Raw genomic sequence first — 15,846 nt, 5'->3', positions numbered from 1 at the left:
CGGTGGGACGCCGACGCGACGACCGCCGACGCGACGACCGACGACGCGCGCGCGCGCGGGCGACGACGACGCGCGCGGGACGATCGAGCGCGGGACGACGGTCGGGAAAGACCTCTCGACGTTCGCGAAGAAGACGGCGACGACGTTCGCGCCGAGACAGAGCGGTGCGGTGAAGAAGAATCCGGCGTACAAGGGGAGCGCGCTGTACGCGATCTTCGAGGCGCAGGCGTACGCGGCGGTCGCGGTGGGTGGTTTGTTGGCGTTTAACGTGATATATCCGAGCGATGAACCGTCGATCGCGCGATTGATGGGGATGTGGAGCGTGTGGATGTTCACCGTGCCGAGTTTGCGAGCGAGGGATTGCTCGGCGAGGGAGAAGGACGCGTTGAACCTGCTCTTCGTCGCCATTCCGTTGGTAAACGTGATCATTCCCTTCTTCTGGAAGTCGTTCGCGGGGGTGTTCACCGCGGATGTGGCGCTCATGGTGGCGGTGTACGCGCAGAAGGGGATGTTCTCGGACGAGGCGAAGGCGGAGGACGCGGCGCTCTCGGCGGCGGCGGCGGCGCCCGCCGTCGACGAATCCGCCGAGTGATCGACTTCGTCGGTTCGCCACGCGCGCATCGCCGTGGGAACACCGCCGCGCTCGCTACGATTTGTGACTATTTTTACACACTAATGCTCCGTCGCCGTCGACGCGCGCGAGACGAGGTCTGGTCTCACTCGGCGCCGAACGTCTGATATCCGCGAAGCTTCCTCAACTCGCCCCTCGCGCACGTCCGATACGCCCGTCCGCGCTCGACGTCCACCTCCCCCTCCTCCAACGGATCGCTCCCGTACACCTCGTCGTAACACATCGCGCTCGCGCACCGAAGCGCACAATTTTCCAAGCGCGACGGATCGCTCGCGTCGACGCACTCGGACCGCGCCGTGGACTCCCGCGCGCACTCCTCTCGCCTCACCGCGAGCTCTCGATCGAGCGAGGACGTCCGCAACGCTCGCTCGCGTCGTTTTCGATGTCCCGGCGCCGCCTGCGTCGACGCACGCGCGCGCGCGCGTCAGTCTCGTCGCGCGTTTCCCTCGATGTCGCATCTTCATCGACCCATCGATCCCGTCGCCGCGCGCGTCTCAACGAACCTCCGCGCCGGTGCGCGCGAGCACGAGGGCGAGCGCGATGACCGCCATCGATCGACGCCGCGATCGCGCGCTCGGTCGCGCCATGGCGCGCGCGAGGGGCGAAGAGATGGCGTCGCGCCAACCAACCGTCGCGTCCTCGTCACTTCGCGCGACCTCGCGATGGCGCTCGCCCTCGCCCTCGTCGCCGCGCTCGGGCTCGGACGGTCCATCGCGCGTCGGGAGACGCCGGGAGACGTCGCGCGAGGCCGTGACGGGGTGGACGACGCCGCGGACGCCCTCGTTTTAGCGCTCGGGGTGTCGGAATTCGCACGCGAGCGCGACGACGCGGGCGACGACGGCGCGCGACGCGCTCGAACGGACGCGACGTGGGACCCGAGACGTCGGGCGTGGGTCCCGGACGCGCCCGCGAGCGCGTCGGGGGAGAGGGATGGGGACGCGACGAAGAGGGCGGGAGACGCGCGGGATTTCGAGGGCGACGCGGCGACGGCGCGCGCGTCCGCCGCGGCGCAGTGTCGATTCTGTTTTGAAGAGAGCGGTGATTTGGTGAGTCCGTGCGCGTGCTCGGGAACGGCGGCGTACGTGCACGTGGGGTGCTTGCGGCGGTGGCAGCGGGTGTCGTTGCAGACGCACGGGTGCGAGGAGTACGCGTGTCGCGTGTGCGGGGAGACGTTTTCGTTGCCAAAGGCGCCGCTGCCGCAGAGAATCGCGCAGTGGTTCTCGCCGCGCGCGGATGATCGCGTGTCGCAGTACGGGAAGGTTTGGTTACAGATGATGATCAACACCGCGCTTCCGGGGGCCGACACCGAGGCGTTGGCGAGACCGGGACAGGTGGCGAGACTGTTATCGGCGGCGGAGGCGCGCATCTGGGCGAAACGAGAGATTCGCAAGGGAAACGCCCTCCTTCGCTCCCTGTCGAGACTGTTGATCGCGTGCGAGTGGACGCACGGCACGCTGGTTCTGCTCTACGCCGCGACGGGGATGGGCGGAATCGGTCTGGACATCGTCTCGCACGCCGCCATCGCGATGGCGACCGAGCAGGCGCCGGGAGCTAATTTGATCCCGCTCAGAGCGATGAGTCACGCGTTGATCGGCGTCTGCAACGGCCCGCTCGAGTCTCTCGTGAGATTGACCCAGCCTCTCCATCGCTTGGTACACTTTTTCACGCTCTATCCGAGCTTCTCGCTCGCGTACGGCGCTCCCGAGAACCGAGAGCGCAGACGCGGTCGTCGACCGCGCGTCCACTTCGACTTCTCCGTCGGCGCCCACGTCCCGCTCGGTTAGTGAACCCTACAATTTTCTTTGTGTTGTACAGTATTACATCCCGGTCCATCACTCACGCCATCGCTGACGCGCCGAGAAACGCGCGTCTCGCCGCGCGCGACTCCTCCGTCTCGTCCCGCCACGTTCTTCGCCGTCCCTCGTCCTCGCACCCCACGACGACCGCGTCCACGATCGTCCACCTCCCACTCTCGCGCACGAGTCTTCCTCGCACGCACGCGTACGCGCCGTGCCGCGCGACGTCCACCGCGCCCGTCTTTCGCCTCGCGCGCACCTCGACGCCGTCATCCTCCACCCAACACGTCGTCCCGTCGTCCCTCGCGATCGTTCCTTGGGTCCACACGACGTCGCACGCGATGCCGTCGACCTCGGGCGCGTTCGTCGTCGACGCGCGGACGTCGAACGCGATCGCGCGCGTGGAGAGCTTGGCGCACGCCATGACGTGAGGCGTCGCGTGATTCATCGTCGTGACGCGATTCCACGGACGATGCCGCGTGCGAGCGCGCACGGACGACGGCGGGGGGTGAAGGGGGCGTACGACGACGCCGTGGGGGGCGCGACGACGTCCGGGACCGCGGTGAGCGTGGACGACGTCGTGAAACTGGGCACGCTGTTGATGTTGGCGAAAACCGTGAACGATTGGTACGCGCACACGTACGGATTGAACCCGTTGGGGCGGGCGAGGGCGTTCTTGGGACGATGTTGGAGAGATCTACGCGGCGGGGGGGGGCGCGGGAGCGGAGGGAAGAGGGTGAGCGGGAAAGCGTTCAAAGGGAAGGGGCGACGCGTCGGGAAAAAGTGAACGACGCGCCGAAAGGGGTTCGTTTGATCGATCGATGCACGAACGACGGCGCGTGTTGAGTTGTAATTTTCGGCTACTTTTACAGTCTTCTATTCAGCAGTGAGAGGATGAATCGCGATCGACTTAGGCGCTCTGGTACGGAACCGTAATGGTCGGGTTGTCCGCCTTGAGGTAGAGCTCGCTCTTCGCCTTGAGCATGATTTGCTCAAACTCATCCCCATCGATGTTCTCCTTCTCCATGAGTACCTCCGCAACGGCGTGAAGGACCGCGATGTTTTCTTGAACCAAGTCCTTGGCGCGTCGGTACGCCGCGGTAACGAGAATCTTGACTTCTTCATCGACGATGCCCGCAGTGGTAGCAGAGTAATCGGCGGCGCGGCCGGCGTCGTTGCCAAGGAAAGATTGGCCACCTCCCGTCTTGATCGCGATTTGACCGATGCGCTTAGAGAAACCCATTTGCTCGACCATCATACGTGCGGTACGGGTCACTTGCTGGAAGCACCGGTGGTGACATCCTCGGCGCCGAAGATGAGTTCCTCGGCGACGCGGCCACCCATGGCGACAGCCATTTGGTTCTCCAGGTACGTGCGAGAGTAGAGGCCGGACTCGAGACGCTCTTCGCTCGGGGCGAAGAAGGTCAAGCCACCGGCATTACCACGTGGGACGATGGAGATTTTGGTCACGGGATCGTAATCCGGCATGAGCGCGCCCACGAGGGCGTGGCCAGCCTCGTGGTACGCCACGAGTCGCTTCTTCTTCTCAGACATGACCGCACCTTCTCTGGCGGCACCAGCGATGATGCGCTCGAGCGCATCGGCAATCTCTTCCTTGGAGATCTCCGTCAAACCACGCCGAGCGGCGAGAATCGCGGATTCGTTCATGAGGTTCTCCAAGTCAGCGCCGGTGAAGCCCGGGGTTCGGCGCGATATCTTGTCGAAGTCGACATCCTTGGCGAGCGTCTTGCCGCGGGCGTGCACCTTGAGGATGCGGATACGGCCGGCGACATCCGGTCGGTCGACGGTGACTTGACGGTCGAAACGGCCCGGGCGAAGAAGAGCACTATCGAGAACGTCCGGTCGGTTCGTGGCAGCCAGGACGATGACGCCAGTGTTGCCTTCGAACCCGTCCATCTCGGTGAGGAGCTGGTTAATAGTTTGCTCACGCTCATCGTTGCCGCCACCCATGCCGGAACCGCGCTGACGACCAACGGCATCGATTTCATCGATGAAGATGATGCACGGAGCCTTTGCCTTGGCTTTTTCGAACAAATCGCGAACGCGCGACGCACCGACACCGACAAAGAGTTCGACGAACTCGGAAGCGGCGCACGAGAAGAACGGCACACCTGCTTCACCGGCGACCGCCTTGGCGATGAGCGTCTTACCCGTACCCGGAGGTCCGACCAAGAGGCAACCCTTCGGGATCTTGGCGCCGAGCGCCGTGTACTTGTCCGGGTTCTTCAAGAAGTCGACGACTTCTTGCAATTCCAACTTGGCGCCCTCGACGCCGGCGACGTCGGCGAAGGTAACGCCGGTTTCCGGGACTTCTTGGAACTTGGACTTGGACTTTCCGAAGTCCATCGGGCCACCGCCCATACCACCCATACCGCCCATGCCACCCTCGCCGCCTTGCGCGCGGCGGAACAGGAAAAACAAGCCACCAAAGGCGACGAGCGGGAACAAGAGGTTGCCGATCAAGGACGCAACGTTACCCTGTTGTTCACCCTCGCTGACGGAGATGTCGACGCCATTCTTGGCCAAGATGTCAACGAGATCCGGGTCATTCGGTAAGATCACGGTGGCGCGAGCGCCGTTCACCGCGGTCAGTTGAAGCGCGGAGCCATCCTTGGAGAAGCGCACGCGCTCAACCTTGCCGCTCGTCACGGCTCTGATGAACTCGCTGTAACGCCAGTTGATGCCCTCCGGCAAGCCGTCCGCGTTCGTCACCGCCGGCGCCTCTTGCGATTGAGACGCGAAAATAGAGTTGCTCTCGCCCCGCTGTTCCGCCACCGCCTGGGTGGGTTCCGGGGCGGGCGCGAAGTCAGCCTTAGCCGCGCCCGCGCTCGCGAGCGTCGCGACCGCCATGAGCGTCGCCGCGACCGTGGAGTCCGCGACCTCAGCCTGTTTCGACGGAAAGAAATAAATACCACGTCAGTCACCCGCGCACCGATCTCCACACCGACGCTCGCGTCTCGCCCGAACGACCGCTCCGACGACCCCACTCGAGGTTCGGCTGCCGACGACGTCACGCGCTCGTCATCCACCCTCCCCCCCCCCACCGACCGCGCGCGCCCCTGAGCGCGCGCCCGGCGACGCGGACGAATCCCTTCGTACCCCTCACATCCCCTAACACGTCCCCATCGCTCGCGTCGTCGGCATCACGACCGAGATCGCGTCTCATCCGTCCCACGCCCGTCGTCGCTCGCGTCGGCATCGCGCGACCGTGGACGCACCTCTCGCGCCCCCGCGCGCGCGCGCGTCGGGGTTCGCGTGGAAACATTTTTCGTCGCGCGCGCGGTCGCTCGCGCGCGCGTCATCGCGCTCGCGCGCATCGTCATCGCGGTCGTCGACCCCATCGCGTCGTCGTGTGCGGGGCGCGCCCGTCGTGCCCTCGCGTCGACGTCGTCGCGCCCGCGAGGGGGTCGTCGACGAGTCGGGACTCAGAAATGGCGTCGTCGGCATCGATGACGTCACGCGTGTCGGCGTGTCGGGATGCACGTCCTGGGTCGTGACTCGTGGGTGTCACGCGATGGGTCATGACTCATCGGGCGAGTGACACCGGGCCATCGCGCCCGTCGCGCCCGTCGCGGCGGCCGCGCCCGTCGAAGGGCGCCGCGCGCGACGCGGTCGAACGCGCGCGCGCGCGCGAGGGCGATCGATGTCCGACGCGCGCGCGCGCGGCGACGGGCGAGGCCGGCGGAGGGAGGATGAGGATGATTTCGAGGACGAGCACTCCGAGGACGATCGAGAGGAGGCGGACGAGCGCGTCGAGGACGATCGAGAGGACGATGCGCGGGATCCGAGGGAGTACGTGTCGCCGGCGATGATTTTGCGGCGCGTGCGCGAGCGCTTGGCGATGGCGGATGCGCGCGTGACGACGAATGAAAGAGGAGAGTTTGAGGAGCGCGACGAGCGCGCGGACGTCGGGCCGAGCGCGATCGTGCGAGAAAACATGAGAGTGTTGGATGCGGAATTGCGGAGAATAGTGAATTCGTTGAAGACGTCGCCGCAGGAGGACGCGAAGCGGCAGACGCTGATGAATAAGTTCAAGTCGATGATCGGCTCTCGGTTTGAGGGCGTGCGCGTGGCGCCGTTCGGGTCATACGTGAGCGCGTTTCACTCCGCGGGGAGCGATATCGACATTTCGCTGCAGATAGATAAGGATGGTCCGTGGTACGACGAGAAAGAGGAGGCGCAGGCTCGAAGATCGCAGCGAGGGGGCGTTCGGGCGAGGAGACAGCAGCGACAGGGCCGAACCAAGCGGGCGCAGCTTCTACGCAAGGTCGCGTCCGAGCTGCGCTACAGAAACTACAGAGACGTGCAGCTCATCTCGAAAGCTCGAGTACCGTTGATCAAGTTTAAGGATCCGCACACTGGCGTCGCGTGTGACGTGTGCATCGAGAACGACGGCGTGTACAAGAGCGCGGTGTTGGGCGTCATCGCGGACATCGATCAGAGGTATCGAGACTTGGTCTTCTTGATCAAGCTCTGGGCCAAGCACTACGATGTCAACAACGCCCTGGAAGGTTCGTTCAACTCTTACTCGCTGTGCTTGCTCGTGATGCACCACTTGCAGCGAAGACGAGTGCCCGTTTTGCCGCCGACTATGCAGCTCACTCTGCCTCGGTGGGAGCTAGTGCAGTCGGAGGAGAAGGAGCTTGACGAGCACGTCTCGTGTGAAGACGATGAATTTGACACGTGGAAGGTTAGCAAGGCCAGAGTCGTGAGCGACGCCTCTCGGGACATTGCGGCAGTCAAATACAGGGCGGACAAGTTGTTCGTCGGATTCGGAAAGCACAACACAGAAACATTAGCTGAGCTCTTCGTGAGCTTTTTTGCGCAGCTGTGCGCTGTCAAGGGATTTTTTAGAAATGCCCTGAATGCGTCGACTTATCACGGTCGTTTCATCGTGGGTAGCTCGTGGAATGCGTTCAAGTATCCGTTGGGTGTGGAGGATCCTTTCGCAGCAGGGGATAACGTCGCGAGAGCGGTACAGATGCGCACACGAGATTACGTTTTAGGCGCTTTTCCGGCGGCGTGCGCGGAATTGCATCGCATACTCCACGCGTCAGACGAGACGCAATTCAAGCAATCGTTGCTCAAGCTGCTCGGAAATGGGATTCGGCCGGCGCTGGGTTTGCCGGCGCAGAGTGCGCAGAGGGTGCCCCCGACGCCGCCCGGTATGCCAGCGGCGCCAGGTGTGGACGCGCAGCAACAACAGCAACTGCTGATGAATGCGATGCAAGCTCTCAACAAGGGCCACGCGGGCGCGGAAGAACTCATTGCGATGTTGGCTCGTCAAGGAATTCGCCCTGGTCCGCCGTTGGCGGCGGGCGAACCTCAACAGTTCGTCTCTGAGCAGATTCTCAAGGGTCGACAGGAAGCTTTGTTGCGAGAAGCGGAAGAGCGTCACGCCGTGCGGCTCCCCGTGGCGAGTCTCTTTGGGCAGCAACCGCAATCGCAACCGCAACTGCAGCAACCGCAACTGCAGCAGCAACAACTGCGGCCCGGACTAAATCTACCGCCCGGTTTCGGCCCGAAAACAGCCACCGGCACAGGGGTCTCGATGCAAATGCCGTCGTTTGGCACGCCGATGAGCGGCGCACCACCAACCTCAAGTGGTGGTCTCGGCGGTGGCTTGGGCGGCGGCGTGTTCTCATCCATCGCCTCCGGCGGCGGCGGTTTATTCTTCAACGGCCCCACCAGATCGCCCGTTCCGACGGGCGTGGACGAAATTTCGCAGCACTTCGCCGCGGGCATGTCCATGATGGGCGGCCTCGTCCACCCTCCGGCGCAATCGCAGCCGCCGCCGCAACCGTCGCTCGAGTTTCCGCCGCCGAGAACCTCCGTCGCGCCTCCGGACGCGCGAGCTCAAAATTCGCGCCCAGAGCTCCTTCGCACCACGAGCGGCGCCGCGATCCCTAAACCGCGAACGTCCCGTTAGTCTTCCGTTGTATCTGACGCGCGTGCAGCTGTCGTTGCGCAGTTTACATTTGCAACACTCCGAATTCCATCAATTCCATCAAACGCCGACGCCAACGACGACGATGGCTGACGATGATTTCGACGAGGAACTCCTCGCCGAACTCGGATTGGGCGACGACGCGGCCGAGAAGGTGCGCGAGACGTATTCGCGCTTATTCGGCGGCGGCGCGCCGCGCGGCGACGGCAAACGCGTGCTGGATGCCGCCACGACGGCGAGCGCGTTAGCCGCGACGCGAGGCTTGAACCGCGACGTTCAAGAGCAGATTCTCGAGAGCGCGCGCGCGGACATCGTCGTCGGCGCCGATCGGTGCGCGAATATGTCGTGCGCGAAGGCTGGGGAGAAGAGGTGCGCGCGGTGTAGGGCGGTGCGGTATTGTTCAAAGGAGTGTCAGCACGCGGATTGGAAGCGACACAAGACGTCGTGCGCGGCTATCGATGGTTCGACAGAGGCGACGGGGCGACGCGCGGGAGCGCCGGCGTTTCAAACGGCGCAATTGTCAGCGCAATCGATGTTGGATACCTTTATGGCGGCTGAAACTGGCGGGTGGTACGGTGGCGTTTCGCGCGAGCGCGTGTACGAGCGCCTGGTGGTGTCGTTTTGCTTGCGCGTCGCGGACGAACATACATTTGCGGGGAACGTCGTGGGTGTCATTCGCGCCTCGTTCGCAGGTGAAGATTTGGATGATCCAGCGACCACGACTGTTATGGAAGAGTTCCGCAAATATGTCGAGTGCGGAAAGACTAAAGGCTATTTACCCAAGGACTGGTCGGCTGACGACGACGTTAAAGTGTGCGAATTCGCCGCGAGGCGACATGGCGTGTGTACTCTTTGGGAAAAGGAAGACGTCGTCGAAAAATATGGATACGCCAGTAGCGAACACATCGTATTGCGCCGGCTCGCCGAAAGCTTTCTTGGTCCCATCGGGCGCTGGGTGCCAGGCCACGATGACTCTAGTACCGAAGATGACTCTAGTACCGAAGAGTAAAGTTTTGTCAAACCGAATCGTACCTGTACCGGTACGTGTCTCATCGAGTCGCGACCACGACGTCTCGCGTCGTCGCCCGCGTCGCTCGCCAGCTCGCCGGCTCGTCCCGGTACTCATGTCTCGAGTCACGAGTCGCCAATAACGGACCGAGACAAAACGCGTCGCCAGTCCGTGCGCCCCGCACACGCGCTCGCGCCGCGCGAACGCCCGCGCGCGATGTCCGCCGCGCGCGCCGCGCCCGCGGTCGCCGCGCGCGCGCGCACGAGCGAACGCGCGTCGTCCGCGCGCGCGGTCCGACGGCCGAGCGTCGTCGATCGACGCCGAAGCGGACGATCGCGCGCGAACGACGCCGCCGCGACGTCGCCGTCGTCGGTGGCGGAGAACGAAGGGTCGGGGGACTCGGCGTGGGTGAGAAACGCACCGACGGTGGTCACGTACACGTTTAACGGTGAAAACGGCGAGGAGTGCGAGACGACGTGGGAAGACGGGTCGCAGGCGAAGTGCGTCGAGGGCGGGCCCGCGAAGCTCGTCGAGGAGGAGTTCCCGCGGAGTGAGGTGGAGCGTTTGCAGAAAAAGACGCTGATCGGGATGTTCATTTCGTACTCTTCGGCGTACTTCGTTCGTAAACCGCTCAGCGTGGTGAAGGCGCCGGTGAAGGAGGCGCTCGGGCTCACGACTGGGACCATGGGACTCATCGATTCTGCGTTCTTGCTGACGTACGCGCTCGGGCAGTTTTTCATGCCGAGCTTGGGAGATAAGATCGGGCCGAAGGCTGTGATCGTGGGTGGCGGTATTATCTCGTTCCTGTGCTGCGTCGCGTTCGGGTACTCCACAGTTCCCGTCGTTCTCATGGGACTATGGGCTGTGAACGGGCTCGCGCAAGCAGCGGCGTATCCTCTGCACGTCAAGGTGTTGAACCCGTGGTTTACCTCGAAAGAACGAGGAACTGCGATGGGAATTTGGGCCACGAGTCAGCAGGTGGGTGCCACCTTGGCCACCTTCTCTGCGGCGTTTCTTTTGAATAAGGTTGGCTGGAAGCTGTCCATCGCCTTGCCAGCGTCCTTCGCCTTGGTCACCGCCGCCTTGGTCGCGGTAATGCAACTCGACCCGCCGTGGCTGCAAACGACGACGTATTCTTCCGAAGCGCTCCAAAAGACGAAAAAGCGCGCTGATATCGAACCGGCGTCCAAACAAGTAGGTTTTATGGAAATACTGGCCATTCCACGTCTGAAGATGCTGATGTTGTCCTACTTCTTCGTCAAGATTGTGCGATACTGTCTATTGTTCTGGCTGCCATTTTACTTATCGAGCGAGTACAATATGCCCGTCGCGATCGCTGGGTATCTTTCTTGCATTTACGATATCGGTGGAGTCTTAGGTGGCTTGGCATGCGGCATTATCGGGGACAAATATTTTGAGAGGAGACGCACCATGCTCGGGGCGTTATCGTGCGCCGGATTGTGCTTTGCCATTGCCGGCTACCAGACGGCGTGTGGCATGGGCATGCTCGCGAACGCCGTTGTCATGGGTTTCATCGGTTTCTTAGTCGCTGGTCCCGACGCCATGCTCGGCTCCACAGCGGTTTCGGACTGCTGCGAGCAGGCAGGTTACGGACAAGAAGTGCTCGGCACGGCTGCGGGCATCGTGAATGGTATGGGTTCTCTGGGTGCCGTGCTTCAGGGTGCACTGACGGCGATGATCGCCGAAACTTACGGATGGGGTGCACTTTTTGTCACCCTCGCGGTTCTCAGCGCACTCTCCGTCGTCACTATGCTCGCGGCTACGAATCCAAAGTTTGTTGACACCGACGAATTGGGAGGCAATAATGCTCCGGGTCAACTCGTCGTTGCGTAATCACCATTCATTTTGGCTCAACTCTTATATGAGCTAAGAATTGTACGTTTAGGTAGTGGCAGCGCGCAAAACTTGCAATTATCTAATGTCTAGGAAGCTAAACGCTAATCACGCGATGAAAGGTCGCTCGTCTACAACAATCGAATCCGGCAACAAGCCCGTCGGGACGTGACAGAAAACCGTCGCTTCGCGAGCCAAGCGGACGGCTGAACGAACCATGCTCTTGTGATCGGCTGAGTGAATCTCCCAATTCGTGGGAGGTTCGCGATCTTTGAGAATGTACGAAGCGTACAGCCGAGAAATCCGTCGGAGCATGCTCGCTACAAATGCGTCGTCGCGTTCGACGCGAAAGACCCGAATACCATACGTCATGCTCTGCATCGCCAATAAAGCTGAACGAGTGTTCGTGCAAATCATCTCCAACTGGACCTGAGCCATGTGATATGCAGGTGGTTTGTCGTAAGGTTCCCGATCGGCGATGACGTATGATCCCGGCATTTCTCTGAACGGTGACGAATTCTTCACCTCAACGGCGAAACGTTCGCCGGAGGCGAGCGTAATCAGACCGTCCGGACTTGCCCCCACAGGCGGCAACGGACCGACGTTCCAGTCACTGGGAATATCCGCAGGATCGAGCATGCACAGCCCGGCTTCGTATACGGTTGATCCTGTGAAGTGGCACATCAACGAGCACAATGTCGACGCTTCCTGCTCGCTCCCCCACGCCAAGCGAATCGCCATCTCTCCGCCTTTGGCTAACGCGCGACAGTACTGTGCGTTCGTAAGCATCGCTGCGTCGTCGCCTACGGCGCGGTTTCTCTTACTATTCCGTTTCTTGCTTTTCCCATTTTTCTTCTTTTTCCCCTTCGACGATTTTGGCGTCGCTGGTTTCACCAGGAGCGACGCCAACATGATATCCATCGCAGACGCCGCGGATCCAACGGACATCGAAGCGTCCGCGGTTATCTCAACGGCCGCGTCGTCCGAGTCGCACTCCGCCGCACTGGCTGCCCTCGCCGCGCTCGCCCGTTCCCGATTAAACGTCTCCGTCGCCTCGGCGTTTGCCCGCGCCGCCTCCGACGCGAGCGCTGCGTCCACGTCATCCACACCCACTCGCTCCCGTCGCAATCGACTCACGACGCTTGAGATTCCACCCCCGTGGCCCCTTGAACTCATTCCGAGCGCGCGTCGATCGCACGCCGGTTCGCAGAACCCGAGCGCGTTCTTCAGCAACCCAGTGGTGAGCCGTCCGTCGTGCAGCGCGTCCCACAGTGCTGTCCCTTGTCGCACGCTGGCGAACGATCGTCGACCAGCGATGACGATGCGAGACTCCTCGGGAAGTCCCACGAACGAGACGCACGAGCGAAGGTCGTCTAGGGCGACGGCGCGCCAGAAGACGTTCGGAACTCGACCGCTCGTTTGTGCGTCGGCGGCGAAGAGACGCGGCGCATCGACGGTGCGGGCGGCGGCGTCCGTGACGGATTCCGAGAGAGACGACGTGGACGCCATCGCACGCGGGCGATGGCGCGGAGGGATGACGCGCGCGGGCGTGTGCGGTGGTCGTCTTTGACGTCTGAGTTACAGGTGCGCGTTTTCGTGAGCGTTTCGCTCACTCGCTAATATTCGTACGCTCGGTGCGCCGGCGGTTGTGTGTAATCGACCTCGCTCGGAGGAGCGTAGGAGTACTCAGACTCGGGGGCGTATGAGTACTCGGATTCGGAGTCGTCGATGTCGCGAAACTGCCCTCCGAAGCGGCCGTATGCGTACGCCTGGCCGAGCTCTGGAAACTCATTAACAAAGCGCTGCTCTGCGGAGACTTTTGCACCGCGCTGCGCATTCATTCGCCTCCACGGGTCCTTGGCTGAGATGACAGGTTCGGGGAGGGCTACCATGCACTGCTTCAACGATCCCAATGCGCCTTCCACGAGGCACTTCTTTTGTCTGAAATGGGTCAGCATGTCGTGGAAGAGCAACTGTTTGTTCAACACCTTGGGGTTGCCGATGATGATGAGCCCGCTTCTCGCGCGCGTGATCGCGACGTTCAAACGTCTCGGATCGCTCAAGAAACCGATGCCAGATTTTTCGTTAGAGCGCACGCAGGTCATGATGATAAAGTCCTTTTCCTTGCCCTGGAAGGAGTCCACACTCGCAACCTGAATGTCCTTATACAGTTGCGGGTGCAACACACCAACGCGCGTCATGTGTTGAACCACGTACGCGCGTTGTCCTTCGTACGGTGTCACAACACCAATGTCTTCTGGACTTACGCCGGAGTTGAGCAGATGCGTCACGCACTTCTCCACTGCTACCGCCTCGGCTCGATTGAGAAATGACGTCCCGCTTGCGCTCATTTCTTCTTGTCCAGTCTGACTCCAAAACATCATAGGCTTCGATGGCACGGGCCAAGGGAAGTCCACGTGTGAGAGCGTTCGATCACTTGCGCTCACACCATTCGATAGTACTCCTTCGTAAAATTTATTGCTCGGAAAGTCTGATAAGCACGGATGCATGCGGTACTGGACCCCCAAACGAATCGGCTTTATCCCAAGCGCAATAAGACGCTCGAACAGCGACTGCGCCAGGCCAGCGGCGTGTGCTTGTTTGCAAGTCACGACCGGTCCGAGCTGACGGTGGTCACCGACCATCACAACGTGCTTCGCACCCATGACGATGGGAATCAAGCACTCTGGCTCGGTGGCTTGCGTTGATTCATCGATGAGCACCATGCGGAAACGGAAGTCTGCGAGTCTCGGATCGCCAGCACCGACTGCAGTGGTGCAAATCACATCGGCATTCTCGAGTATATCTCGTTCTAGTTTCTTTTGCGCGTTTTTATACTTCTTCTCATCTCCGGGACTCAATTCGCCGCACTCATTTTTTAGCGCTTGCAGTTTTTGGAACGCCTTGTGCGTGGCTCCACCGATATTTGCCACCTGATAATGGAGTGTCAAATGCTCCACGGACGAAACTAAGTGTTCCCTACTTCTACTACTGATTCGAACGACCTTCAAACCTGTCTTCTCGATCTTTTCCGCGAGGTGATCCACGGCCACATTCGACGGAGCACAAACAATCACCTGGCCGTTACCACGCTTGGCTAAGTGATACACTATAGTGGCTGACGTCACGGTCTTACCAGTGCCGGGCGGACCTTGCACTAAGCTAAGCGGTCTCTCGAGCACTTCCTTAACCGCATTAAACTGACTGTCGTTTAGCTCTGGTAAGCCCGGCGCGGTCAACTTTGTCCCCTTGGGAACGTCCACGTGTAACTTTTGATCCTCGACTTCGTGGCCAAGAAGTTTGTGGTAAATGTACCCGGAGCACGAAGTTTCATCCACTGCAAACGACTTCAACGCCTGTTGTGCACGTTCATAGCTCGTACCTTTCCACAAAAAGTCCACGCTGTACCCGGTGGAGCTTTCAACGGGTGCGTCCATACCGTACATCTCGACGCCCACTTCCTCTTGCGCCGTGAACTTGATGACGACTCCCTGCCCTTGCCACAGCTGCGGTCCATTCGGCGTCTGCATGAGCAAACGAAGCTGAAGCGAATCACCAAGCGCCACCGAGACCTTTTCTTCATCCGCGCCGAAGCAGAAATACGCAATTTTGCGCTTACTCAACCCGACGTCCCAACGAATCGTGATGTTGTCCTTTGTTTGGTTCTCTCGCTGCGCCTTGTCATAGTCGGCTTCCAGCTTTATCAAAGGCCCGAAAATATTCTGATACTGGTACGCATCCTCGTACTGCAACGCAACTGGTTGATAATCTTCGTTTCCTTCCTGTTTCTCGACATCATCGAGAGTAGCTTCCGGATTGGTCTTCCACAACTCCTCGAGTTTGATCACCTTGGCGGGGCTCACCTGACGCGCACGTAAAATCTCCGACTCCTCGGGCACCTGCACCAGCCACGGCAGGAACACCTTGTCCTGAATCAACGGCTCCCAAAGCGAAATATCTAAATTCAACTCCTTCAATGCCGCCGGATTACTCTGCGCAGCGTCCCGCGTAGCGAGCACGACCACGTTTTCATCCTTGCACGGTATGAACCCAAGGTTGAACACATTTGTCGCCCCTGTGACGTAACACTCCAGCAGCATGTCTCCCAACGGCGAGCTCTCGTGCAATCGCACCTCCTTATTCCTCGACCGCACCAGGTGATAGATCAGGCAGCTCGCCGGTAATCCGTTCGACCGTCCGTTACAGAACCACTTATTCGTCTTCACGCACTGCGCGACACAGGAGGCGTTCGATATCCCGCAGTACGCGCACGCGTGCTCACTCGATCGGTTACCTTCATCTCCGCCGTATACATCGTCTCGATCGTACTCGTCGTCGTCCAAGAGATCGTTCACGAGCGTGTGCTGGTCGATCGAGAGGTGCTCGAAATCCTTATCGAGGGCGTCGCTCGTGGTGTTCGTTTCGTCGTCGCACGCGCGCGCGGCGGCGGTGTACGGGTCATCCTGTTGTGCGTTGTCGTCGTCGAACGCGCGCCAGTCCGCGGACATGTGCTTTAGGGACGAGCGAGGGCGCGGGGTTAACACTGGGGATTCATTCGTGGAGGCTCTGAAGGTTATGCGGTCGACGA

At 61.2% G+C, this 15,846-nt stretch overlaps 12 protein-coding genes across 12 annotated transcripts; 6 read left to right on the top strand and 6 right to left on the bottom strand.

Moving 5' to 3' along the window:
* OT_ostta09g02910 (unnamed product) lies at positions 1-592 on the top strand (the record flags this gene model as incomplete). Its single annotated transcript, XM_003081232.2, has 1 exon — positions 1-592. A coding segment is annotated over one exon (592 nt), but the record flags the coding sequence as incomplete, so codon positions are not given.
* A 124-nt stretch (positions 593-716) lies between these two features.
* On the bottom strand, positions 717-1,218 carry OT_ostta09g02900 (unnamed product; the record flags this gene model as incomplete). The annotated part of the gene is made up of 2 exons (XM_022983379.1): positions 717-1,028; positions 1,141-1,218. 2 exons carry the CDS (start codon positions 1,216-1,218, stop codon positions 717-719), a joined length of 390 nt encoding a protein of 129 aa, XP_022839652.1.
* A 75-nt stretch (positions 1,219-1,293) lies between these two features.
* OT_ostta09g02890 (Zinc finger, RING-CH-type) lies at positions 1,294-2,415 on the top strand (the record flags this gene model as incomplete). Its single annotated transcript, XM_022983378.1, has 1 exon — positions 1,294-2,415. One exon carries the CDS (start codon positions 1,294-1,296, stop codon positions 2,413-2,415), a length of 1,122 nt encoding a protein of 373 aa, XP_022839651.1.
* Positions 2,416-2,467: 52 nt separating this feature from the next.
* On the bottom strand, positions 2,468-2,851 carry OT_ostta09g02880 (unnamed product; the record flags this gene model as incomplete). Its single annotated transcript, XM_003081231.2, has 1 exon — positions 2,468-2,851. One exon carries the CDS (start codon positions 2,849-2,851, stop codon positions 2,468-2,470), a length of 384 nt encoding a protein of 127 aa, XP_003081279.2.
* A 48-nt stretch (positions 2,852-2,899) lies between these two features.
* OT_ostta09g02870 (unnamed product) lies at positions 2,900-3,214 on the top strand (the record flags this gene model as incomplete). Its single annotated transcript, XM_022983377.1, has 1 exon — positions 2,900-3,214. One exon carries the CDS (start codon positions 2,900-2,902, stop codon positions 3,212-3,214), a length of 315 nt encoding a protein of 104 aa, XP_022839650.1.
* Positions 3,215-3,337: 123 nt separating this feature from the next.
* OT_ostta09g02860 (Peptidase M41) lies at positions 3,338-3,670 on the bottom strand (the record flags this gene model as incomplete). Its single annotated transcript, XM_022983376.1, has 1 exon — positions 3,338-3,670. The coding sequence occupies one exon, from the start codon at positions 3,668-3,670 to the stop codon at positions 3,338-3,340; it is 333 nt and encodes a 110-aa protein (XP_022839649.1).
* Positions 3,671-3,699: 29 nt separating this feature from the next.
* OT_ostta09g02850 (P-loop containing nucleoside triphosphate hydrolase) lies at positions 3,700-5,750 on the bottom strand (the record flags this gene model as incomplete). Its single annotated transcript, XM_022983375.1, has 2 exons — positions 3,700-5,334; positions 5,667-5,750. The coding sequence occupies 2 exons, from the start codon at positions 5,748-5,750 to the stop codon at positions 3,700-3,702; spliced, it is 1,719 nt and encodes a 572-aa protein (XP_022839648.1).
* A 341-nt stretch (positions 5,751-6,091) lies between these two features.
* OT_ostta09g02840 (unnamed product) lies at positions 6,092-8,377 on the top strand (the record flags this gene model as incomplete). The annotated part of the gene is made up of 1 exon (XM_003081229.2): positions 6,092-8,377. One exon carries the CDS (start codon positions 6,092-6,094, stop codon positions 8,375-8,377), a length of 2,286 nt encoding a protein of 761 aa, XP_003081277.2.
* Positions 8,378-8,480: 103 nt separating this feature from the next.
* On the top strand, positions 8,481-9,404 carry OT_ostta09g02830 (Zinc finger, MYND-type; the record flags this gene model as incomplete). Its single annotated transcript, XM_003081228.1, has 1 exon — positions 8,481-9,404. The coding sequence occupies one exon, from the start codon at positions 8,481-8,483 to the stop codon at positions 9,402-9,404; it is 924 nt and encodes a 307-aa protein (XP_003081276.1).
* A 216-nt stretch (positions 9,405-9,620) lies between these two features.
* OT_ostta09g02820 (Major facilitator superfamily domain, general substrate transporter) lies at positions 9,621-11,258 on the top strand (the record flags this gene model as incomplete). Its single annotated transcript, XM_003081227.1, has 1 exon — positions 9,621-11,258. One exon carries the CDS (start codon positions 9,621-9,623, stop codon positions 11,256-11,258), a length of 1,638 nt encoding a protein of 545 aa, XP_003081275.1.
* Positions 11,259-11,366: 108 nt separating this feature from the next.
* Positions 11,367-12,767, bottom strand: OT_ostta09g02810 (Restriction endonuclease type II-like; the record flags this gene model as incomplete). The annotated part of the gene is made up of 1 exon (XM_003081226.2): positions 11,367-12,767. The coding sequence occupies one exon, from the start codon at positions 12,765-12,767 to the stop codon at positions 11,367-11,369; it is 1,401 nt and encodes a 466-aa protein (XP_003081274.2).
* Positions 12,768-12,874: 107 nt separating this feature from the next.
* OT_ostta09g02800 (P-loop containing nucleoside triphosphate hydrolase) lies at positions 12,875-15,766 on the bottom strand (the record flags this gene model as incomplete). Its single annotated transcript, XM_003081224.1, has 1 exon — positions 12,875-15,766. The coding sequence occupies one exon, from the start codon at positions 15,764-15,766 to the stop codon at positions 12,875-12,877; it is 2,892 nt and encodes a 963-aa protein (XP_003081272.1).
* Positions 15,767-15,846: the final 80 nt, after the last annotated feature.

Source organism: Ostreococcus tauri, assembly GCF_000214015.3.
Source record: "Ostreococcus tauri WGS project CAID00000000 data, contig chromosome 09, whole genome shotgun sequence".
NCBI classification, from domain to species: domain Eukaryota; kingdom Viridiplantae; phylum Chlorophyta; class Mamiellophyceae; order Mamiellales; family Bathycoccaceae; genus Ostreococcus; species Ostreococcus tauri.
The sequence above is the reverse complement of the archived record's forward strand: the minus strand, read 5'-3'. Positions and strand labels throughout refer to the sequence as shown.